Genomic DNA, 26399 nt, shown 5'->3' with positions numbered 1-26399 from the left:
GAACCCAACCTTATAATTAAAGAGTTTTGCCCAAAACCAATGTCTACTTTTAAGAATACAAGACAAGGAACTTAATGGATGCTCAGCAAATAAAGAATGAACTAATCTGGAGGAAGGCAGAGGCTGAGTAGAATGAATATCCATGAGTTAGGAGAAGCAGAGGTAAGATGGAAGGAAGGAGGGAGAGTGGCAGAGGCAGACAAGTATGCTCAAGCGAGGGAGAAAGGAACAGAAATGAAAACAGCCTCACAGAGCACTTGTGGGCTGTCCTTAAGCAATGTAAACCCCAACCACAGGGTCCAAGAAAAAACAAGGAATCTGACCCATTCTAGCTAACCCCTCCAGATACCATCTGTCTTAGGAGAAAATCACCCCTCCTTTTAAAAAGATATTATTTATTGACTTGAGAGAGAAAGAATGAGCTGGCAAGGGACAAAGGGAGAAGGAGAAGCAGGCACCCCATCAAGCAGTAAGCCCAATGCAGGACTTAATCCCAGGACCCTGGGATCATGACCTGAGTCAAGGCAGATGATTAACCAAATGAACCACCCAGGCGCCCCAGAAACCTTATCCATCAAGCTCTCAACAGACTGCAAGAAGTGTGGAATACCCCCATGAACACTCAAAACAGCAAAAGAAGTTTTAGAAAAGAAGAAGTACACTGACTTTTGGTCTGATTCTTTTGAAGTCATTCTATCCCCATCTTCTGCAAAGTCTTGAGAGAACAACAGTGGCAGGAGGTTGATGACAATCCCCTCATGACTACTATATTCTTCTAGTCCATAGAGAGCTTTCACAGGAAATGGATAGTCGCTGTGGAGAGAACCCAGAATTTGATGTCCCAAGGGTATACACATCTACTTGGGAAACTGCTAGAACAAACCAATCTTCCTTCTTATGAGAAGAAATGAGAAAGAGAAAGAATAAGTTGAAGCTTTTAGGAATTCTGGAACTGGGGTGTTAGGGTGTTGGGAGGAAAGAAACTGCGGGACTGGGCCATATTTAGCTAAGGTCACAAGCATTCTGATGTCTATACCAACTACTGACATAATTTCTTCACCAATAAAATCAAGTTAGTGGTATCTAGTACTTACCCTACTGGAAAAACACAGAAATCCACCACAAAGGCATCTTGGAAATCATTGAAGATGGTCTGCCCAACACATTCCTTCAGGAAGCAAGCAAACAAACGAGACATAGGTAAGGGTGTACTGGCTGTAGTGTCCTAGACAAACTATTATGCTCTAAGTCTTAGTTTCCTCATTTTTTTTTCTTAAGATTTTACTTATTTACTTAAGAGAGAGCATAAGCAGGGAGAGGAGCAAAGGGAGATGGAGAAGCGGACTCCCCCCAAGCAGGATCATGACCTGAGGTGAAGACAGCCGCTAAACCGACTAAGACACCCAGGTGACCCCGTTTCCTCATTTCTATGTTGTTGTTTTTTTCAAGATTTTATTTATTTATTTGTGTGAGAGAGAGCATGAATACACATGCACACAAGTTAGGGGTGGGGGCAGCAGGCAGTGGGAGAAGTAGACTCCACCATGAGCAAAGAGCCTGATGTGGGACTTGATCCCAGAACCCTGGGACCATGACCTGAACCAAAGACAGACACTTAACAGACCAAGTCACCCACACACACGCCCCCACCCCCGTTTCCTCATTTCTAATAAGATAATAACAATCTTATGAATATTATGTGCCCCATTATTATGAAGTAGAAAACACATAATACATGAAAAATGCTTAACACAGTGCCTGGCACAGAATACATAGTGGCTCTCAACATCATCAACAATAGTATCATCATCCTCATCATTACTATTATTGTTATTATATAAAGGAGGTCCCAGAGGTGAGGTCTGGGGTAGGGCAAGTCAGAACAGTCTTCCCAACTAGAAGATGGGAAAGCTCACAGAGTGATCTACTTTTGCACTGCAACAGACAGAAGGGCTTGAAGAATATGGAATAAAAAGCAGATCTCATGCTTTGCTGCTTTAAGAAAAGATACTGGACCTTACCAGAGCTTTTGGAGCCAACTTTCCTCCTTGGATCAGATTAGCAAATTCGTCATAATAAAGTGCAGAAGCCGGGGGAGACTGCTCACTGCAGGAATGAACCAACTGCAGCAAGGAGGTCACCTGGAACACCCAAAGAGGAAAAGTGGTTCAGCCACTGGGCTGCCAATGTTTTCTAAACACCACTCACCTCATTCATTAGTAAATTTTTCCTCCAATTTCACTGGCAAAGCTCTTATTATCACTCACCTGTTTTCTTGAGTTTCCTGACAAGCCCATCTCTAATATCTCTTCTCCAAGCCATCAGACACACACAACTGGATTAAATTTTTTTTTAACAAACATGCTCTTTCTTTTCATAAATACTTGTATTTTATTTTATTTTGAGAGAAGGATAGAGAGAGAAGGAGTGCACATGAGTAGGGTGAGTAGTAGAGGGAGAAGGAGAGAGAGAAAGAGAGTCTTAAACAGGCTCCATACCAAGCGCAGAGCCCAATGCGGGGCTTGATCTCAAACACTGAGATAATGACCTCAGCCAAAATCAAGAGTCAGATGCTTAATCAACTGAGCCAACCAGGCACCCTGTATTAATTTTTCTAAAGCAAAGCTTTGATTTTGTCGTATCTATGCTAAGAAACCCTTGAAGACTACCATGATGTAAAAAATTAAATTGAAATGTCTTGATTCACATTCAAGGCCCTCCCTTTTCTACCTCTGGACTAGCTTTATCTGCAACTCTCCAATTATATGCTAACTTGCGCCTATTCTCCAGTCAACCTCTTATTCTACAAACATGGCTCACTTCTCTTGCTCTCTAGGAATTCACAATTTAATTAAGGAGATTAGACAAATACAGAAATAAATGTAACTCAGGACAGCCAGGAAAACATACATTGAAAAAAAAAAAACAACACACTTTTTCTGGTAAACCAACAGTAACCAGAAGCAATTCCTCAGTTATTCATAAACATATCCAACTACATTACAAGAACTAACCTGTGTCCACTGTTCGTTGCTCAAGTCTGTTCTCCCTTGGGTCAAATTTGAAGATCTACTTCTAAAAACAAGGAATTTTAGCTTCATTTTTATATTTTGTAAGAACTAGCAATAAGTGTATGAATCCTGCCATCCCTGGGATGTGGGTAGAGATAAAAGTACATAAAGGCACAGAGGACTATTTCAAACTGTGGATTAGAGCAAACAATGGCTATCTTTGATTTTTTTTGAAGGGCACACTAAATTAGTAATAATCGTAAGAGCAAGCACTGGGCATTGTTCTAAGCATTTAATGCCCACAAGTGGTATAGCTCCAAAGAATGTAGCCTGCATGAATTATTAATGCCGATTCTAAGAATGTCTCCTGAGGTTCCAGGAATTCCTAACAAATTATCTCTTAAGGAGCATAAACTGAACACCAGTGTCATTTTGCAATGGCAACATCTTAATAAGACCCAACTCTGATGCTCCTGTCACTGGGTGGCTTATTTTTATCAAACATGATGTTCCAGACAATACCACAACAATGGAGAATCTGTAATGTCTAGTGCCTGGGAGAGGTGCAAATGTAGAAAAATACATCCAGGATGTTCAGGGTTCCTCTTTTGTGGAAACATTTCTATTACTTTATTTATTAGCAATCCCTAGTTTTAAACCACCAAACTGTAATGATTACAATCACATTCTGTAAAAATTATATGTGGTATATACAGTCAAGATTAGAAGGGAAAATGGAAAAGTCGTAACAAACGTTTGTTTACTTCTCTTATTATGGGCTTAATGTTTACCATTATAACACAGTCAACACAATGTAACACTTAATTTGTAAGGTGGCAACTTGATTAACTGATCTTGAGCCACAGAAGCCAGAATTTCCGTACATACCTGTCAGCTGCCATGATGCCAGCCATGGTGACAGCACCAATAATACCAATGAGTTTGTATTTGAATATGGTGCTAGAGAGCTGCTTTCGTATCACCAGATGCATGTCATCCTGCAAGGAAGACATGGTAGAAAAAGCTGAAGATGCTGGAACAGTCAACAAAAGAGCCTGTAGATACTGGAGCCAAAACACAGAGGAGCCAAAATACCAAGGGTTCTTTAATTTACTATGTGGCTTTTGGCAAGTCATTTCATCTCTGAGTCTCAATTTTTTTCATTTATAAAATGGGGAAGGCTTTTGTAAGCATGAGAGACAAATTAAAATATGTCCTATTGTTGTGATACTTGCTTGATAAGGATATGTGAATTATTGTAATGTTGTTGGATACTCAACAAAATAATGAAACAGAAAAAAATATCTAGGTAAATTAACCAAGGAGGCAAAAGACTTGTACATTAAAACTATAAAGCAATGCTGAAAAATATTAAAGAAGACCTAAATAAATGGAAAGATATCCCATGTTTGTGAATTGGAAGGCTTAATATTGTTAAGATGATGATAATACTCAAAGTGACAGGCACATTCTTCGTAATTCTTACTAAAATCACAACAGAATTTTTTATAGATGGAGAAAAACTCATGCTAAAATTCCTATGGAATTTCAAGGGACCCCAAATAGCCAAAACAACCTTGCAAAAGAATAAATATGCTCTTTCAAATTTTAATATTTAAATTATTATACTCTTTCAATTTAAAAATTACTACAAAAGCTACAGTAATTAAAATAGTAATTAAAATTAAAATAGCATAGGAAGCATATACACACCAAGTCCATAAATAAACCCTCACATACATGGTCAAGTGATCATAGATGCTAAGATAATTCAAAGCGGAAAGTATAGTCTTTTCAATAAAAGTGCTGAAAAAATTGGATACCCACACATACATGAAATGAAATCGAACCCTTACCTTTAGCAGTATATAAAAATTAACTCAAAGTGAATCAACAACTAAATTTAAGAGCTAAACCTATGAGACTCTTAGAAGAAAACGAAGGGAAAAATCTTCATGACTTTGAATTGGAGAAAGGTTTTACCTAAGTATGACACCAAAAGAGCAGGTAAAAACAAAACAAAACAAAACAAAAACAGATAAACTGGGGCTTCATCAAAACTCCAGGAGTAGGGGCGCCTGGGTGGCTCAGTGGGTTAAGCCGCTGCCTTCGGCTCAGGTCATGATCTCGGGGTCCTGGGATCGAGTCCTGCATCGGGCTCTCTGCTCAGCAGGGAGCCTGCTTCCTCCTCTCTCTCTCTCTGCCTGCCTCACTGCCTACTTGTGATCTCGTTCTGTCAAATAAATAAATAAAATCTTAAAAACAAAACAAAACAAAACAAAACAAAACTCCAGGAGTAAAAAGACAATGCATAGAATGGGAGAAAATATTTGCCCATCATGCATCTGATAAGGGACAATACCCAGGAAGTATAAAGGATCCCTATACATCAACAACAAAACCGCAACTGATTAAAAAAAAAAAAAGAACAAAGGACATGAATAGACATTTTCCCAGATAAGATATTCAAATGACTAATGAGCAAAGAGTAAGATGTTCAACATCATTAGTCTTTAGGGAACTACAAATCAAAACCACAGTGAGACAGCACTTCACACCCAGTAGGACGGTTACAGCTAAGAAATGGAAAATAACTGTTGGTGAGGTTGTAAAACTGTGGAGCCCTCAATTGTTTGTGGACCCATAGAATGGTGCAGCTGCTGCAGAAAATGGTTTGGTGGTTCCTCAAAATATTAAACACAGAATCAACATATGACTTAGCAATTCCACTCCTAGACATAGACCCCAAGGAATTGAAAATAGGGACTCAAACAGATCCTTGCATACCGGTGGTCATAGCAGCACAATTCACAATAGACAAAAGATAAAAAAAGGCCACTGTCCAACAATAAGTGAATGTACAAATTAAATGTGGTATATACATGCAATGGAATGCTAGTTAGGCTTTATAAAAAGGAATGAAGTTTGATATATCTTACACCATGGATGAACCCTGAACAGATAATGCTAAGTGACATAAACCAAACAGAAAAGGATAAATATAGTATGACTATTTTTTTTAAGATTATTTTTTTTAAAGATTTTATTTATTTATTTGATAGGCAGAGATCACAAGTAAGCAGAGAGGCAGACAGAGAGAGAGAGGGGAAGCAGGCTCCATGCTGAGCAGAGTCCAATGCACGGCTCAATCCCAGGACCCCGAGATCATGATCTGAGCTGAAGGCAGAGGCTTAACCCACTGAGCCACCCAGCCACCCTTTGTATGACTATTTTTGAAATTTAAATTCTATTATTATTTTTTTTTTTTAGAGAGGGAGAGAGAGAATTTTAAGCAGGTTCCACACCCAGCAGGGAGCCCAATGCAGTGCTCAATCTTATAACCCTGAGATCGTGACCGGAGCTGAAATCAAGGGGAGGATGCTTAACTAAGCCACCAAGGTGCCCCTCATATGACTATTTAAATGAGGTACCCAGAACAGGCAAATTCAGAGACAGGAAATAGACTGGAGGTAACTAGTGTCTGGGGGAAGGAAAATGGGGAGTTATTGCTAAATGGGTAGAGTTTCTGTTTAGGATGACAAAAAGTTCTGGATATAAACAATGGTAAGATTTGCACAACATTTTTTTTTTTTTAAGATTTATTTATTTATTTGACAGAGAGAGATTACAAGTAGGCAGAGAGGCAGGCAGAGAGAGAGGAGGAAGCAGGCTCCCCGCTGAGCAGAGAGCCCGATGCGGGACTCGATCCCAGGACCCTGAGATCATGACCTGAGCCGAAGGCAGCGGCCCAACCCACTGAGCCACCCAGGCGCCCTGCACAACATTCTTAATGAACTTAATGCCACATAAAAATGGTTAATGGAGGGACGCGTGGGTGGCTCAGTTGGTTAAGTGACTGCCTTTGGCTCAGGTCATGATCCCAGTGTCCTGGGATCGAGTCCCACATCTGGCTCCTTGCTCAGCGGGGAGCCTGCTTCTTCCTCTGCCTCTGCCTGCCACTCTGTCTGCCTGTGCTCACACTCTCTGACAAATAAATAAATAAAATCTTAAAAACAAAATGGTTAACGTAGTAAAATTTGTTATGCATATTTTGTAATAATTAAATAATATTAAATATATTTAATTAATCAACATAAATTATATAATTAATATAAATTAAATAATTAAATAAAATAAAAAATAATGATGTAGCTCTATATTACTGATGTGAAGCCATCTCCAAAATATACTGCTAAATGAAAGATAGATGCAGAACAAAAGGAGAAGGAGTGGGGACGCCTGGGTGGCTCAGTTGGTTGGACAACTGCCTTTGGCTCAGGTCATGATCCCGGAGTCCTGGGATCGAGTCCTGCATCCGGCTCCCAGCTCCACGGGGAGTCTACTTCTCCCTCTGACCTTCTCCTCGCTCATGCTCTCTCTCACTGTCTCTCTCTCAAATAAATAAATAAAATCTTTTTAAAAAAATAATTTAAAAAAAAAAGGAGAAGGAGTGGAATATAGGTAAATACAAATTTGCTAAATGCTCAGAACATCTCAGAAAGCTATAAGGTAGAAAGCAGAAAGGTATAAACAAACTCGTAAATGCTCAGGACATCTCAGGAGGATAGAAATATCTCATGACAAACTCAGAAAGTCATTGCCTTTAGAGAACCAGATGCCTAGAGGACTGAGAGGGGGAAGGCTCATTTTTCACCATGTCTTATACCTTTTGAATTTTGTGCTGTATATTACCTAGCCCCCCTCCCTTTTTTTTTTTTTTAATTAACAAAAGGTGTTGGTTGTTCAAAGTTACAGTCCAGTATGGATTACTGCCACAGGGTGGCACTAAAGATACAAAAGAGCAACAAGTTCTGATTGCAATGCAATCTCTTGTTTTAGTCCCTTTGCCTGACTTTCTCAGCAAACAAAGACCACCAATGAAAGCAAGCCCAGATAAGTTCACATTAGATGTAGAGGTTCCCTAGAAAACAAGGCAACGCTCTGTGTCCCCACAGCACTCAGTATAGAACCTGAATAGCTTTTCTTTTCTTTTTTAAAGATTTTATTTATTTATTTGATACAGAGACAGACAGTGAGAGAGGGACCACAAGCAGGGGGAGTGGGAGAGGAGATGCAGGCTTCCGGCTGAGCAGGAAGCCTGATGTAGGGCTCGATTCCAGGATCCTAGAATCATGACCTGAGCTGAAGGCAGATGCTTAACCGTCTGAGCCACCAAGGGGCCCCCTGATCAGCTTTTCTTACTCAGTTCCCTAGTCAGCTGATTACAGACCCATTTCTACCCTAATAGACTAAGCTATTTGAGGGTAGAAGGTCTAATATACCTACTTTCTCAATGTTTGGTACACAACAGACACTTAATGTCTGAACATAATTACTCTAGCCTGTGTACTAATAGAAATCAAGTACACAGCCATGGTCTGAGCTATAATTATGTTCAATGAATTTCAATTAAAGAAGTTTAAAGTTTTAAAGGTTTCTCAACACACTGCCTGTTACCTGGATGTGACTGCTGGCTTCATGCTGTTTGCTAAATGCCAGTGTGCTGAGAATATAGAAGAGTTTTCGTATCTGCTGAGGGGACATATTATCCAGATAATCTAAAATGCCCTATGGAAAAAAAAATACCAACAATAAGGTTAGCCACTGATATTTTCCTCCATCAAATAAAAAAATTAAAATCCTTGTAAGAGGTATAAGAAGCATGTGGATAGCCACAAAAGCTCATGTTCTCTCAATCTGTGCCCAGCTGTACCTCCTAGTTCTTCCTATTCTTCTTCATCCTTCCCTTCTTAGTGAAAACAGTGCTCTGTCAAAAGTTACATCTCTGACCTTACTGCTTATCATAACATCCCTTTCAGTTTCCATGCCATGAATTACTTATTCTTTTTCTACAGATGTGGAAGCAGTCACAAGGGAAAAACTTACTTTTTAACATTGGGCAAAACCTCAGCTTTCTCATCCCTAATATGGGGATAACATGACCTACAACTACCTTTCAAAGCCCAGACCTGATTCTGTCAACCCCCTGTGAAAAGTCTGTGATAGCTCTCTACAGTCTATAAAATCAAGTTGAAACTCTTGAGCGTGATATTTGAGACCCTTCATAATCTAACATTGTCCTATGTCTTTCCAGCCTCACCTCCCACCACTTCTCACCATATGTCCCATTTGCCAACCATGCTAGTCTACTTCCTTCAGGTATACTATGGACCCAGATGCCAATTTGCTTCTGTTTAAACTGTCCTCTGCCTAGATGCACTTCCTGTATTTTCTCTTATTGAACCATGCTCAAACTTCAAGAATTATTCAAATCTACTCTTTGAAGAAGTAGTAGTACTTGAAGAATGCAGTTTCCTAGGCCAAATTATTCTTGCGCTGGTGCATCTACAGCACTTAATCTTTCTAGGGATTTCTCATGTTGTAGCTACAGAGACTTGTTTATGTGTTTTACTAACACCAAAGGCAAGAACTAAGTCTTATATACAGAGCACCCAGAATAGAGCCTGCATATAGGTACAAAGAAGTATTTGCTGAATGCATTAATACAAACATAAATGAGTTATCTTTTTTCCTATTATTTGCCCATTACCCCACCTCCTTCCCACCCGCTCCAACCAATTGTAGTGCTCAATATCTAGAACACAAATTAAATTGCTGCTAATTAACAGATGCCAGATATCTCTCAAATACATGCAAGAAAGAAAAATGACTCAAAATATGTCACTGGAGGGACACATACCTTCACAAACACAGCATTCAGCCTCATAGCAGAAAGGTTTAGAACTACCAACTCCCGGAGGACATCCAATGCAGTATCAACTTCAGCTTCATTCCCGCTGCAGATATGAGTCACTAGGGCACCAACTACTTCCTACACAGTAAAGCGTCAACAGGATAGTGTGAATGAAAATATGACATGGCCATCTTGAAAGGGTTAATGCTTGAGACCATTCTAATCTCAACCTACCCTATCTCATTGTCTAATTCTATTACGTACTTTTCATTAATGTTGTTTTCAGGAGGTTGAGGATTATGTCAATCTAATTACACAACCATCTACTCCTGACTTATTTCCTAATATTTATCAGGGAACACTATGTAAGCCCTCCTGGTTTTGCTCCCTGGCATAGTCTCTTTTTTCATATGGGTAAAATACTACCCTTTAAGCTATGGTTGTACTTAATCTATTAAAATTTACTAAAAAGATGAACTCAGGGAGCCTGGCTGGCAGCATGTGACTCTTGATCTCTCAGTTGTGGGTTTAAGCCCCATATTGGGTGCAGAGATACTTAAAAATAAAATTCTTTTTTTCTTTTTCAAAGATTGTATTTATTTACTTGACAGAGAAAGACACAGTGAGAGAGGAAACACAGGCAGGGGGAGCAGGAAAGGGAGAAGAAGCAGGCTTCCTGCCGAGCAGGGAGCCTGATGGGGGGCTTGATGCCAGGACCCTAGGATCATGACCTGAGCCGAAGGTAGATGCTTAATGACTGAGCCAGCCAGGTGTCCCTTAAAAATAAAATCTTAAAAAAAAAAGAAAAAAAAAAAGAAACTCAAGAAGTTCAAGGTTTTAAAGGTTTTTACAGGTTAGACTGGCATGTTTCAAGCAAACATGAGCCATGATAGTATCTCCAGGACATTAAGATGGTTCCAGAAAAATATCTTGTATGCCATTCTCCCTTTCCTTTATACTGCTGCTCCATACTGAATCATATTGTTTTCTCAAATGCAGCAGCTAGCTCATGCCCTGCTTTAAATTTTTAAAATTTTGTCTTTATTTTTACAAGTTCCATGAAAATGTTTTGACATTGTTAATAGTATGTTTAGCATGTACAAAAAAATACAAAGTAAGACACTCAGTTGATTTCATAATCACTTTCCACAAGTAGAGCCTCCCCTCTCTGGATATGCACTATTAAATTTTATGTTTCATGTTCATGGGAATAGAGTTACACCCTCAGGCATTTCCCCTTTATTTGTTTTTCCCCAATTTTTTCTAGAGAACAACGCCAGGATCAACTGGCAGCTGATCATTTGCAGCTAAATTTTAAAATTGCTCTTTTTATATACTATGAAAGCTGCCCGATAACCCCAGCTATTTTAATCATGGTTTATTTAAAAGACTAGATGTGGGGGGCACCTGGGTGGCTCAGTGGGTTAAGCCTCTGCCTTCAGCTCAGGTCATGATCTCAGGGTCCTAGGATCGAGCCCTTCATTGGGCTCTCTGCTCAGCAGGGAGCCTGCTTCCCCCTCTCTCTGCTGGCTTCTGCCTACTTGTGATCTCTCTGTCAAATAAATAAGTAAAGTCTTAAAAAAAAAATAGACTGGGGGCGCCTGGGTGGCTCAGTGGGTTAAGGCCTCTGCCTTCGGCTCGGGTCATGATCCCGGGGTCCTGGGATTGAGCCCCACATTGGGCTGTCTGCTCTGCGGAGAGCCTGCTTCCTCCTCTCTCTCTCTATGCCTGCCTCTCTGCCTACTTGTGATCTCTGTTTGTCAAATAAATAAATAAAATCTTAAAAAAAAAAATAGACTGGATGTGGACCTTCATTTTCAAGTCAGAGAATTTTAGACCTCAAAATGCAAAGTTAGAAGTCCAATGTCCCTTATTTTATTAAGACTAGGACTAAAACTAAGTTTTCCCAACTCCCAGTTCTGAGTTCTTTTTCCTTCAATGTCTTCCAACGAACAAGAAATAAACATCATATTACATGCAAGTGACTTGGAATTGTATTTCTTCCTGTTCCCTCCTTTCCAAAATAAATATTTCGACATACCTGCTGACAGTAAGTGTCAAAAAACTTAAATGCGTATTTGTATAGGAGACTGCCAAACAAAATGATACTCTGGTCGAGGGAGTGCAACAAACACTGCGCCAATGACAGAATAGATGGGCAAATATCCTTAAGGACCTTGAGGGGGTGAAGAGGAGACAAAAAAAAGAAGATGTGGGAGAAATTTAGTTATTGCAGAACCAAGACTTCCTGACCCTTATAGGATTTCAGAGTTCTCCTCACCAACTCTCATTTTAACTTAAGGTAACATAATCTTTGTTTTACTCAAAATTATCTTTCATCATTCTGAGTTTTTGCTTAGGATCAATGGGATTCAATGTATGGATAAAAAGTGACCTGGAAGCTGAAGAAGTTAAATTATAAGCCTAATAGCATTGTTCCTATCTGCCTAATTTGGGACTAGAATCCAGATCTTTTTTTTTTTTTTTTTGAGAGAGAGTGAGGGATAGAGCACAAGTGGGGTTGGAGTATAGGGAGAAGGAGAAGCAGATCCCCTGCTGAGCAGGGAGCCTGAGGCAGGGCTCAATACCAGAACTCAAGGATCACAACCCGAGCCAAAGGCAGACGCTTAACCAACTGAGCTACCCAGGTGCCCCTTAAATCCAGATCTTCTGAATCCCAATATCCTCACTCAATCATACTACCTCTCTGGGGATATACTGGGTCTGCTCTTCCTTGGTTATGATTTGAAATCAATCTTTAAGGTTCAATACCAATTAAATTGATTTCTTCTGAGATCAAAAAGAGAACTGATCATGTCTTAGCAATGGGCAGAAGATGGACATTAAAGGACCCAAAGTAAATAACCAGTTTAAGTCCAGTTTCTTTATTGATACCATCACAATAGATAAAAAATCTTAAATTAAGCCCTGAATTGGGTATAATGCTTTGCTGAGGAAAATGCAATAAAAAAATTATATATGGGGCACCTGGGTGGCACAGTCGGTTAGGTATCCAACTCTTGGTTTTGGCTCTGGTCATGATCTCGAGGTCGTGAGACTGAGCCCTACACTGGGCCCGACATTTAGCACAGTCTGCTTGGGCATCTCCCTCTTCCTCTGCCCCCACTCCCTAAGATAAATAAATAAATCTTTAAAAAATTATATATGATTTCTGCCTTCTGGAAAATTATAGCCCAAAACACATATTATTGCCAGAAATAAGCACAGAAAGGACTGCAAGATAAAATAATAGAAACATTAAATCCATTTCTAGATATAAAATCTTAAGACCCAACCATATATTCTCATTAGTACCTAAGTCAAGCCCCAAACTATTGGTTATCTAGCTTTTTAAGAAGGTATACGCTATTAATATCCTGAAAATTCACCAGAAAATACTGTTCTTAACTTATAAAATTCTAATCAAATGGTTTATATTTCAACAGGAAAAAACCACCCAAGAGTCACATGGCCAAAGAGGGATGGTTCAAAAGATGCATAATTATGTCTCTATTAGCATTCTTCTGGTCCTGTTTTGCTCAGGGTTTTTAAAAACTGCTTAGAACAGGATATAGAAGCAAGTTTGTCAAAGCTATGGACCACACAGGGCTAGGTAATTAAAATGATTAATGCAAAGTTAAGATTTGAAAGTCTCAATGAGCTTGGAACAACGGGCTGAAACTAACATGAAGAAACTTTTATATGGGAGCTACAAAGCCTTTCATTTTAAGTTAAAAATCAAGTTATACAAGAATGTAAAATTAGAAAACCTGAACTAAAACATTTCCTGTAAAAAAAAAAAAAATTGGGGGCTTGAGTTTAATCAGTTCAACATAAATCAATTTTGTCACCTTTTTTCTAAAAAGATGAGACACCAGTCTTGGGTTGGTTTTATTAACAGTATAACATCTCGATCAAAGTAAGTAAGAATCCTATTACATTTTGAAAACATACTGAGCTGTCAAAAGTCAACACCCAGCAAAGGCGTATTGTCAAGATTTCCACACTGAGTAAGAAAGATTAAAAATGACTTCTCTATAACTTTCAGACTAATGTTGCTAATTCTCTGCCACTTACCAAGTCATGAATATAGAATGTACTCTGCAGCAGCTGTTCTTGAAAGCAGCCTGATCGAATCTTATTTCTTAGCACCCTCTCAATGTACTTCTTTGTCTGAGTGTTGGTGCTATAGATGATGAGAAGCATTGCCAAGTCGAAAGTCTATTGTCAACAAAAATGACAAGAGAAAAAGAATTTAATAAATCAGTACATTTATTGTCGTGAAATAGCAGCTCACAACTTTTTCCCATGAAAAGGGTGATACTTGTTTGTTCAACACACTCTCATGGGAGTATCTACATTTTTTTGGTCACAAAACCCACAAATTTTTTCAGAGAAATGAAGTGCTATAACTATTAACCACTATTATCTTTATGAAAACAATGGAATATAAACTGAAGTAATATTATTACAGAATAAACTCTGAAGACCTATATATTTATTAAAGAAAAATCACTTGCCAACCTCAGGATTTATTTCATTATTATTAGGAAAACTACTTTCTGAAAAGTTGGAAAGACTGTAAATGCTTCTCAATATGAAAAAAATAAAATTCTGACAGTCATTTTTAGAATATTATACAACCATTAAAATGAATGAGCTAGGGGTGCCTGGGTGGCTCAGTGGGTTAAGCCTTTGCCTTAGGCTCCAGTCATGATCTCAGGGTCCTGAGATAGAGCCCTGCATCAGGCTCTCTGTTCAGCAGGGAGCCTGCTTCCCCCTTTTCTCTCTCTGCCTACTTGTGATCTCTCTGTCAAATAAATAAATAAAATCTTTAAAATGAATGAACTAGACTACATTTTTTGACAGACACTCACAACATTGTGAAGTTTAAAAAAAAGCAACCTACAAGACAATAATAATAGTAAGATTTATTTTTGTAAACACAATATACATAAATATGTTTAAACATAAGAGTTAGAATGCTTGCACTTACATACACATACAGCTTGTATATGAATAGGAAAAAAGTCTGGAAGAATTATCCATGAAGAATGGAACAGAGAGTGAAGAAAACCTTTTTAACATTTTTAACATATGAACATTTTTTAGATTCCTTGTGGGGTTTTATCTCCACAATTAGCTTGTATTAAATTTGTTTAAAAAAGAAGAAGGTTATAGAGCAACATCATCTGTCACAATAACTCAGTATTTATTCACTGTAATTAGTTGATTGTAGATGTTTGTTTATATTTGAAATTTGTTTCTTTCATGTATTATCAGCATAAAGAATTTTTACGTAGTTTAAAAAAGAAAAAGGTTAAAGAAAGTCAAGCAACACAAAAAATAAAAACAACTATTCAGAACTCATACAACATAGCAAAACACTAAACATTCCAAGAATGGATCAAGAATTCCTTTTTTTTAATAGATTTTTATTTATTTGAGAGAGAGAGGGTGCATACACAAGCAGGGGGAGCAGCAAGCAGAGGGAGAGGTAGGCTCGCCACAGAGCAGGGAGCCTGACATGGGACTCGATCCCAAGACCCTGGGATCATGACCTGAGCTGAAGGCAGATGCTTAACTGACTGAGCCACCAAGGTGCCCCACCAAGGATTTTTTTTTTTTAAGATTTTTTTTTTTGACAGAGATCACAAGTAGTAGGCAGAGAGGCTGACAGAGAGAGAGAGGGGGAAGCAGGCTCCCTGTGGAGCAGAGAGCCTGATGTGGGGCTCGATCCCAGGACCGTGGGATCATGACCCAAGCTGAAGGCAGAGGTTTTACCCCACTGAGCCACCCAGGTGCCCTGGGATTTTTTTTTAATGTTTCTTTTTCTTTTCTTTTTTTTTTTTAAGATTTATTTATTTATTTATTTGACAGACAGAGATCACAAGTAGGCAGAGAGGCAGACAGAGAGAGAGGAGGAAGCAGGCTTCCTGCTGAGCAGAGCCAATGTGGGGCTCGATCCCAGGACCCTGGGATCATGACCTGAGTCGAAAGCAGAGGCTTTAACCCTCTGAGCCACCCAGGCGCCCCTTATTTTTCATTTTTAAAGACTTTAATTTTATTTGTTTGACAGAGAGAGAGGGTACACAAGCAAGGGGAGTGGGAGAGGGAGAAGTGGGCTCCCTGCAGAATCCTGATGGAGGGTTTGAGCCCAGGACCTGAGCCGAAGACAGATGCCTAATGACTGAGCCACCCAGGTGCCCCTGCCCACCAAGGATCATTTAAAAATTTTTTTCATTTTAGAGAGAGCAACCACAAATGGTGGGTTGGGGGAAGGGTAGAGGGAGAGAGAGCCTGACATGGGCCTCCATCTCTGAGATCATGCCTGAGATGAAATTAAGAGCGGACACTTAAGCACTGAGTTAAGCTCAGACTGAGCCACCCAGGTACCCCTGGGCCTAGATCTGAACAGACATTTTCTCAAAGACCTATGAACAGCCAAAAGACACATGAAAAGATGTTCAACATCACTAATCATCAGGAATGTAAATCACAATGAGACATCACCTCATACATGTCAAAATGGCTATCATTAAAAAAAGACAAGAGACAACAAGTGATGTTGAAGATGTAGAGAAAGGGAACCCTTGTGCACTGCTGGTGGAATGTAAATTGGTGTAGCCCCTATGGAAAACAGTATGGAGGTTCCTCAAAAAATTAAAAGTAGAAATATCATGTGATCCAGAAATTCTACTTCTAGGTATTTTTTCAAAATAACTAAAAATTAATTCAACAAAATATCTGCATTCCTATGATCCCTGTACATTATTTACAATAGCAAAGACATGGAAACAACCTAAGTGAAAAGCAAATGTGGTAAGTACACAGACCACAAACACACACCTACCTAGACACACACAGACACACACTGGAATATTATTCAGCCAGAAAAAGAATGAAATCTTGCCATTCGTAACAATATGGACAGATTATGAAGGTATTATGCTAAGTGAACTAAGTCAGACAAAGACAAATACCTTATGATCTTGCTTATATATGGAACTCAAAAAATAAAGAAACAACAAAACAAAACACACAAAAAACTGAATTCGTTGACACAACAGATTAGTAGTTACCAGAGGCAGGGGGGTTTAGTCAGTAGAGCATACAACTCTTGATCTTGGTTGTAATTTCAAGCCTCACATTGGGTAGAGGGATTATTTAAAAATAAAATCTTAAAAAAAAAAAAAAAAAAAAGGATTTTCCTGTTATAAAATAAATAATGGGGCACCTGGGTAGCTTAGTCAGCTAAGTGTCTGACTCCTGATTTGGGCTTAGGTCATGATCTCAGGAATGTGAATTCAAGCCCCTCATTGGGTTCCACTCTAGGTGTAGAGATTATTTTAAAAATATACATATATATAAAGACATTGTAGAAGCATATAAAATGTTTATGATACAATGTCGAGAAAAAAAATCAGAATGCAAAAATTACATAATAATTAGAAATCTGCAAAAACAGATAAAATAGATATACAGGTGGCCAACCGTTATGCAAAAATGAAAAAAAGAAAGAGTTGTATTAGGGTATTTTGATCCTTCCCAAAAAACTGAGTTTTTCATTGTTTAATTCACTATTGTAAAAGCTTTTAAAATAGTCACCCAACAATTGGATAATCTGACAGAACCTCACAAAATAAAACAGATTCCAACTAATGAAAAATCCTTAATGGGAACCAAGTAGTACATAAGAAACATAATCATCTGGCTTCTCACAGAAGAAAAAATTTCCATAATTAAAACAGCTTCAGTACTGCTGCCTTGACAGTAAATGGATGGACTATTTGACTCACTCTGGTCAGGCTGACACCGGCAAAGGTAAGTAAAACATGGAATGCCATTATTTTGACAATTACATTTGCCAGAAGGAAGGGTAATCAGATAGACACAGGGACCCAACCCATGCCCCAGTGACTCCTGTCTTCACTTCATCTGTGGGGACTTGGTTCTTTGGGACTGCAACTCACTGTGCTTGTTTGGAATGTTAATATTTCCCCTTATGGATAGCCTGGGTTTATTTCATTGCCAAAATGAGTAGGAAACACTATCCAGCAAGTCATCCCCTCCAGATTATCTTCTCCAGACAGCTAATGTTTATTACACAGCTACAGAAGGCACAGAAGGGATGACTGGAGAGAGTGACAGAAAAGGAAAACTAGCCATATAATTAATTTTAAGTCCACAGTACTTAAAATTCATAGTATTACGAGTTTACCTTGTGTTCAGACACTGAGGCAGTGTTTTCAATCGCCTAGAAAAAAAAGGGTCACGAAAGTATCATAACACAAAAGTAGAACATGTTTCACCTTACTATTTTTTTTTTTTTAAGATTTTATTTATTTGACAGAGAGAGAGATCACAAGTAGACAGAGAGAGAGAGAGAAGGAAGCAGGCTCCCTTCCGAGCAGAGAGCCTAATGCGGAACTCGATCCCAGGACTCTGAGATCATGACCTGAGCCAAAGGCAGAGGCTTAACCCACTGAGCCACCCATGCGCCCCATGTTTCACCTTACTGAGCATGCCCCATTCTCCTGAGAAGCAATCTGTCCATGTGGGAACCATCATCTGTCACTTCTACTTGACTGATTTTCAACACTTTTATTTCCACCTACCTTTACTTACATATCCATCACTGATTACCACCTACTCCCTCCTTATGTTCAAAGTCATGAAGATCTCACTCACCTTAATCCAGGCTTCTGAAATGATCTTCTCATATCTAACAGCTGACTTTATTACATCAAAGAGGAGAATAACACAGTCCTGACTGTTGTTTTCTTGATTTCCTGAAGAACTACAAGCAGCAGAGGGGGAAAAAAATAATTCTTCCACTTACCAGAGAGGAACCTATAAAACCTGGGTTCCTGTTACTAGCCAAGTGCCTGTTCCAGCTTCATGTGTAAAATGGTTAATAAACTTGTACTGTAGTCTATCTAAGACTGATCTGAATTGCCAGGAGAATACACCCCACCCACCCACATACACATGTACACATACATTACATGTACTACATACATATAATTTGAAGCACTGTATAGAGATACATACAAACAATATTATTACCACTATTTTCAGTTGCAAGTATTAAGATCTACTGTCCTGGCTTCAGAATAAATGTCAGAAAACTTGCCTTGCCTATGTGAGAAAAAGGCAACGACATTATACCTTTGTTGTCCTTTATTTTTCAACTTGCTTTGGGAAGCCTGAAACCGTGACGGCAAAATACAATGCTGCAGATCCAACTTCTCCCGGAGCTCAGAAATTACCTGTGGAAAATAAATATTAAGTTATGTATTCTGCTCATTCATAAGCACACTTCGTTCTTTCAGTAGAACCATAACAATCCCCTGAAAGACTGAGTAAGAAGAATCAAGAGTTTTTATTTTTTAAGATTTTATTTTTTTTTTAAAAGATTTTATTTATTGATTTGACAGAGAGAGATAACAAGCAGGCAGAGAGAGAGAGGAGGAAGCAGGCTCCCTGCTGAGCAGAGAGCCGGATGCACGGCTTGATCCCAGGACCCTGAGATCATGACCTGAGCCGAAGGCAGCGGCTTAACCAACTGAGCCACCCAGGCACCCCAAGATTTTATTTTTAAGTAATCTCTATATACAACGTGGGGCTCAAACTCACAACTCCAAGATCAAGGGTCACATGCTCTACTGACTGACCTATGGAGTGCCCCTAGACAAGGCATTTTAAAAAGGAGAGTTGATGAAAATAGTTAATGCAAGGATAGTATGTCATGCCCTTCAAAATTCCAGAATTCCTTGAGGTATTACAATGAAATAGCAAATTAAACTGTGTAATGGCTTATATGCAACAATAAATCTGGCTAGTTCCATTCCATTGCCTGAATACTATCTGGATTAAGCAACATCATCAGTAGGTTTGGGAACAGGGAAGAATTAGAAGCTATAGTTTTAATAATGTATCTTAATGTATCTTCATCTAGGTACATCTCTTTTCCAATACTGACTTTTACAAGGGCACCACTGCTATACTCTGTACTCTCAGAGATGTAGCATGCGATTGGTGTTTGTTGGGAAATAATAGGGTACCTCAAGTGCATCTGCAGCTGTTACAGAATGAAGAATGAACTTGATTATCACAGGTAAATCGTCCAGTTTGACAGATAACAGCTTCCCCATCACCAACTGGCGGACCTAAACATAAAAAGCACAAAAACCTTAAATTTATGTTAATACCTCAACCTAGTATTGACCTGTTAGGTAAAATCAGAAAATCTACTTTTCTCATTCAGTTTTCTCACTTGTCATTTAGGAGGAAAACCACCTCATTTTATTTTCAATTTTATTCCAACTTACAAGATTTTTTTTTTTTAAGATTTTATTTAATTTATTTTACAGAGAGAGAAAGAGAGATCACAAGTAGGCAGAGAGGCAGGCAGAGAGAGGGGGAAGCAGGCTCCTCACTGAGCAAAGAGCCCAATGCGGGGCTCGATCCCAGGACCCTGAGACCATGACCTAAGCTGAAGGCAGAGGCTTAACCCACTGAGCCACCCAGGCACCCCCAGCTTACAAGCTTTTAATTGTTAATACCACAGTTTCTTCAAAAACAGACAGGTGTTGGGGCAGCTGGGTGGCTAGGTCAGTTAAGCAGCTGCCTTTGGCTCAGGTCATGATCCCAAGTTCATGGGATAGAGCCCCACGATGGGCTCTCTGCTCAGTGGAGAGCCTGCTTCTCCTCTTCTTCTGCCTGCCACTCTGCCTACTTGTGTCCTCTCTCTCTCTCTGTGTCAAATTAATAAATAACATCTTGAAAAAAACAGACAGATGATAAACATAAAAGTGTTATTATCTTATAATTTAGAGCCTGAATTTTCCACTGGCTGAAGGAAGACATATAAAATTGTTATTCCTATGAGGAACAGTGTGTAAATATTATCCAAGATAGAGATTGCCACTAAAACTTACTGCTTTGAAACAGAGCAGCAAATCCATCATACTATGGCATATGAAGTTCATCAGAAAGAGATGAAATGTCATTCAATATGATTTCAAACATTTTTTAAAGATTTATTTATTTGAGAGAGAGAGAGAACATGAGCAGAGGGGAGGGGCAGAAGCCGACTCCCCGCTCAGCAGGAATCTGACATGCAGCTTGATCCTGGAACTTTGGGATCATGACCTGAGCCAAAGGCAGATGCTTAACCAACTGAGCCACGCAGAAACCCCTGCATCGTTTCAAAATTAAACTTTATACGCAACTGCTTCATAGCAATAAGTGACTGACATTTGTTCTGGGAGGTAACAAAGCTGGCTCTGTTTCTGGAGAGTGGAGTCCTTCCTACCTGAGACAGGAGCTTCAGGTCAAGTCGGAGGCTGGAAAGAACATCCAGGATAGGAACAGTGAGTGCAGTATTCTCCATTAAAATGTCACTGTGAATGGTACAAAAAGAGAAAAGCTGTGTAACTTTTAACAGAGCTGGGCAGATATTTACTCAGAAAAACCACTTAGAATATGGGAAGAGAGGACATACTCAGTTCTCACTAAACTTGTTAATAGTGTATTTCATTAAAAAAAATTTTTTTAAAGATTTTATCTATTTACTTGAAGAGAGAGAGTGAGCACATAGGCAAGTGGGGGGAGGGAGAGGCACAGGGAGAAGCAGACCCCCCATTGAGCAGGGAGCCCAACACAGGGCTCAATCCCAGGGTCCCAGGACTCTGGGATCATAACCTAAGCCAAAGGCAGGACACCTAACTGACTGAGCCTCTCAGGCATCCCTAAAAATTATTTTGATCTAAATAAAAATACATGCTTGGGCCATCTGGGTGGCTCAGTTGTTTAAGCATCTAACTTTGGCTCAGGTCATGACCTCAGGGTCCTGACAGTGAGCCCCACATCAGGTTCCCTGCTCAGCAAGGAGCCTGCTTTTCCCTCTCTCTTTGCCCTCCCCTCACTCATGCTTGCTCTCTCTCTCTCAAATAAAATCTTTAAAAAACCCCACATGTTCATTACAGAAAATTCAAATAGAATAGAAATGAGAAGCCCTTTCCTCACCATCTCCACTACCCACAGGCAACCACTATTGAGTTGGGCACATATCCTTCCTGAGAAAAGGAAAAAGAACACCTACAACAATTACAGGGAAGTATGAGAAGTATGACACATGTACATGCAAGGCATTACAGGAGAACAGAATAGAGAACAGTGATGGAGTCTAAGAAAAGGCTATGTAGGGGCGCCTGGGTGGCTCAGTGGGTTAAAGCCTCTGCCTTCAGCTCAGGTCATGATCCTGGGGTTCTGGGATCGAGCCCCGCATCGGGCTCTGCTCCACAGGGAGCCTGCTTCCTCCTCTCTCTCTGCCTGCCTCTCTGCCTACTTGTGATCTCTGTCAAATAAATAAAATATTTAAAAAAAAAAAAAAGGCTTTGTAAAAAGACAAGCTAGAATTAAGCAGGCAAAGTGGGTGATATACTGCTACACCCAGAGGGAGCAACGTACCCAAAAGCACAAAGGGAAGAAATCAATGGACATTTCTGGAGGTAGTTTTGCAGACAACTAAAGGAAGTATTACAAACTGAATTTTTAAAAACTATTTTGAGGGTAAGCAGGAAATTGCATTAAAACAGAAATCCTACTACACAGGAATTTTGTTCTCCCTTCTTTAATTAACTGCCCTACCAAGTACTATTTTTCATGTAAATGATAGTAAGCAATGCTCTTAGCAATGGGTCCAATGTGATGTACACCAGAATGAATCATTTAGGGACCAAGGAATGCAGATATTTGGTAAGATCCACAAATAATTGGATATAGAGTCACAACTGAGGACTCCCTGGGTGGTGCTAATGAAACAGATGGATCATGTCTAGGTCTCCAAAGACCAATTTTATATGCCTAATCCTAAGGCAGACTTCATATTCACAACCACTATACTATTTTTAAAAAAGTAGATGGGTTACCCAAATATATCTTCATTATTACAAAAACAAGTCAAATCCCACACCTACTCATGGAAAGCAGATACCATCCTCTTTTATATAAATAGGAATACATTACTACTACTGTTTTTAGACAAGATCAGGCATGTTCAGGGTGGTATGGTCATAGACCTACTACTGTTTTCATTCTGCAGAGTTAAGGCTCCCACAGTGGGAACTTACCCACCTGAGTTCTTTCCCCACATCAGCATGCTGGGAATCGCCTAGGATCTCAGGAAGGCTGGTGACAAAGTCATGCTGCAGGTACAGCGGAGCAATACTGATCAGCTGCATGAGCTTGGTGGTGAGATCCTGCAGTGAAGGACACCATTAGAATTGTTGCACACTACCAGAACAGAGAAAGATGTCCTCCTCATGAATTGTAGAGATAGAATTATTTTTGTATAATATGGTACCTATACATACATTCAAACTCAAAGCCTAAATACAGAGGTCAATGACCCAGAAATTTTCACACATGGTATGGTACATCATCTAGTGGGTCTGTTGTATACTTTACTTCATTTAAGATTTTATTTATTTATTTGAGAGAAAAGGAATAGAGGGAGGGAGGGAGAGAGAGAGAGCGAGCATGAGCAGGTGGAGGGAGAAGCAGATTCCCCACTGAGCAGGGAGCAGGACATGGGGCTATATGTCAGGAAACTGGGATCATGACCTAAGCAGAAGGCAAATGCTTAACCGAATGAGCCACCTAGCCACTCCTACTTTATTTCATTTAACCTTCACAACTCTATGGAGTCTGTGTGACAATTCCTTTTTTTATTTTAACTTTTTGGGGTGTTTTTGAAGATTTTATTTGACAGAGAGATTGAGAGAGAGCACAAGTAGGCAGAGCAGCAGGCAGAGGAAGAGGGAGAGGGAGACGCACGCTTCCTCCTGAGCAGGGAGTGCGATGCGGGGATCAATCCCAGGACCCTGGGATCATGACCTGAGCTGAAGGCAGCCGCTTAACCAACTAAGCCACCCAGGCACCCCTATTTTTTTTTTTTTAAGCAGACTTCACACCCAACATGGGGCTTAAACTCACAACCCAGAGATCAAGAGTCGCATGCTCCACTGATGGAGCCAGCGAGGCACCCCGACAATTCCCATATCCATGAGGATATGCACTGCCCAAAAACACACAGTAAGTACAAAACAATAAATACACAACAATACAGAATTTCAGTCCACATGGAATTCCAAAACTCATGTTCTTCCAAATAAAGATTTAGCCTTGGAATGCCTGACAAAAATTAATAGAATGATTTAAAGAACTCTGGAAAAAAACAGGCCTTACACACTATGCTCAAAACAGATTCAATTTTACCACAGTGCTTAATAACAAATCACATAATTTAAAAACTTACTAACACTTTCCTCATATGTAATCAGATTAAACATTTGCAGCACAGGCGGTTGGTCTGGGATCTCACTGATTTTGAGAAATAAAATATAGTCATCTGTGTACTTTGAAAGCTACTTAATTTCTTTCCAAATATTTGTTTAATAGATATCTAGTCATCATAATTAGAAAAACTTTTTTTCTGGAGAAATTTAAAGGGTGAAACATCCATGATTCTCAAATTATGAAAGATGAAAAAAGCTAATAAATAGAAAAATGTGAATTTTCAGTTTAGGAAAGAAAAAAAAAAAACCACTGCAAATTCCAAAAGTTTGATTAAGCATGGAAAACAGACTCTCTAAATCCAAGAGACAGAGCGAGTCCCAAAGCTTACCTTGCCATCCACAATTCTGTCAAGCCATTTCAGTTGACTGATGATGAGTCTAGGCATGTTAAGTCCATCACTGTTCACACTGAAATGTTAGGATAAGAAGATAGAAATTTAGCTTTTCTGATTTACACAATAGCAAACATTAATAGTGCACAAACCATTTCAGACATTCAATTAACACTGACTGAATGTTTACATATCGCAACCTGCTTTAGACACACAGGTGACATAGGAAAAGCATGACACATACATGTTAAGATGGAAGAAGACACACTAAACTATTAACAGTGGTTGCATCTGGGGAGGGTTTAGTAAGGTTAAGGAAGGTCTGGAGAGTATTTCTTAATAACAATGTAAACAAAAAAATAAAGGCAATAAACTTGAACAAACTAAACAAGAAAAATTTTTAAAGGTAGAAAAGTGTTAAGTATTGAAAAAAGCAAGCATATACTATTTTGGAAACATAAAAGGTCGAATTAGACTATGTCTGTGAAAGTACTAAACAACCATTTATAGATGAAGAAGTGCTGGGGGCAGCTGGATGGCTCAGTTGTTTGAGCACTCAACTCTTGGTTTTGGCTCCTGTCATGATCTCATGGGTCGTGACATCAAGCCCGGTAAGGAGCTCCATGCTCAATGGGGAGTCAGCTTGAAGATTCTCTTGCCCTTTGCCCCTCCCCACACTCATGTGCATGCTCACATGTATGAAAGTGTGCCCTCTCTAATAAATAAATAATTCTTTAAAAAAAAAAAAAAAAAGGAATGTTGGCTTAGTTATTATTTCCCCCCAAATGAGAGCATCTGCTTTCTTCCTCCTATGTCTGAAGTTTTGGACTACCTCCAGTTTTTTTTTCTTTTTTTAAAATTATTTATTTATTTATTTTTATAAACATATAATATATTTTTATCCCCAGGGGTACAGGTCTGTGAATCGCCAGGTTTACACACTTCACAGCACTCACCATAGCACATACCCTTCCCAATGTCCATAACCCTACCCACCCCCCTTTTCCCAACCCCCCTCCCCACCTCCAGTTTTTTTTCTTGACAGTATTCTTAGTCTTTGTTTAGTACAGTCAAATTTAACTACTGAAAAAGACAAAAAACATCTACATGAGCAATTCAGGCAAAGCCATCTGTGAAGATCTATCTTCAAGTGTATTATTACTATATACAAAACCTAGAGGGGCGCCTGGGTGGCTCAGTGGGTTAAGCCTCTGCCTTCGGCTCAGGTCATGATCTCAGGGTCCTAGGATCAAGCCCCACTTCGGGCTCTCTGCTCAGCAGGGAGCCTGCTTCCCCCTCTCTCTCTGCCTGCCTCTGCCTACTTGTGATATCTGTCTGTTAAATAAATAAATAAAATCTTTAAAAAAAATTTGTATCTTCGATTATTAATGAGCATTTAGAAAAAAATGTTTGATGCTCTTGTTATTTCTTTGTGAATTGTCTGTTAGTGACCTTTTTCTACTTTTCTATTATTCTTTTTTTTCCCAACTTAGTTATTTTTTAAAGCAAATTCTAAAAAATTTAGTATGCATACCCTATAATATTGAAAGGGTAAAGAACAGTATTCATAGAAGATCTGATTCCAGTCAGTTTATTGTGTATCCTTCTAAGAACATGCAGTCATATAAACAGACGAAATTTCAAAAAAAAAGACCCCACTGGAATTTTAGCAGTCAATTAAGAATCTGATGTCATGATCAACATGACTTTCAGAGAAACTGATGATGTTTCAGAGTAATCTTTTCAGAGAGAAACTTAAGCACACTAAGGCAATTTAAGCATTCCAGAATAATTCCACTTACTTTTCAAAAAGAAATTCTGGCAACTTTTCAAATAAAGTTTTGATAATGGCAGGCTAAAAAAGAAGACATAAGGAGTTAGGAGATGGTCTTTATTTTATTTTTTTTTTTTTTTAAAGATTTTATTTATTTATTTGACAGACAGAGATCACAAGTAGGAAGAGAGGCAGGCAGAGATTGAGAGAGAAGGAAGCAGG

The 26399-nt window shown here is 39.1% G+C and overlaps 1 protein-coding gene across 6 annotated transcripts in view; it reads right to left on the bottom strand.

Annotated features, from left to right (window-relative positions):
- Positions 1-26399, bottom strand: part of FANCD2 (FA complementation group D2) — a 59202-nt gene that overhangs the window by 25431 nt on the left and 7372 nt on the right. For 4 of the 6 annotated variants that reach the window (XM_004738506.3, XM_004738505.3, XM_013054486.2 and 1 more), the window contains 17 exons: positions 26206-26258; positions 24401-24479; positions 22849-22973; positions 21026-21113; positions 19773-19877; positions 18877-18977; positions 18397-18505; positions 17927-17962; positions 13783-13926; positions 11747-11881; positions 9712-9843; positions 8469-8579; positions 3900-4009; positions 3015-3075; positions 2022-2141; positions 1095-1168; positions 667-813 (listed from right to left, as the gene is read on the bottom strand). In XM_004738506.3, the coding sequence (XP_004738563.1) occupies positions 667-813; positions 1095-1168; positions 2022-2141; positions 3015-3075; positions 3900-4009; positions 8469-8579; positions 9712-9843; positions 11747-11881; positions 13783-13926; positions 17927-17962; positions 18397-18505; positions 18877-18977; positions 19773-19877; positions 21026-21113; positions 22849-22973; positions 24401-24479; positions 26206-26258 (1730 nt within the window). The remainder of the gene's footprint in view (positions 1-666; positions 814-1094; positions 1169-2021; positions 2142-3014; positions 3076-3899; positions 4010-8468; positions 8580-9711; positions 9844-11746; positions 11882-13782; positions 13927-17926; positions 17963-18396; positions 18506-18876; positions 18978-19772; positions 19878-21025; positions 21114-22848; positions 22974-24400; positions 24480-26205; positions 26259-26399) is intronic. The other 2 variants (XM_004738507.3, XM_004738508.3) reach the window with 2 other exon arrangements.

Source organism: Mustela putorius, unplaced genomic scaffold (assembly GCF_011764305.1).
Source record: "Mustela putorius furo isolate JIRA1106 unplaced genomic scaffold, ASM1176430v1.1 tig00003850_pilon_pilon_pilon, whole genome shotgun sequence".
NCBI lineage: Eukaryota > Metazoa > Chordata > Mammalia > Carnivora > Mustelidae > Mustela > Mustela putorius.
This window is presented reverse-complemented; position numbering and strand designations above follow the sequence as displayed.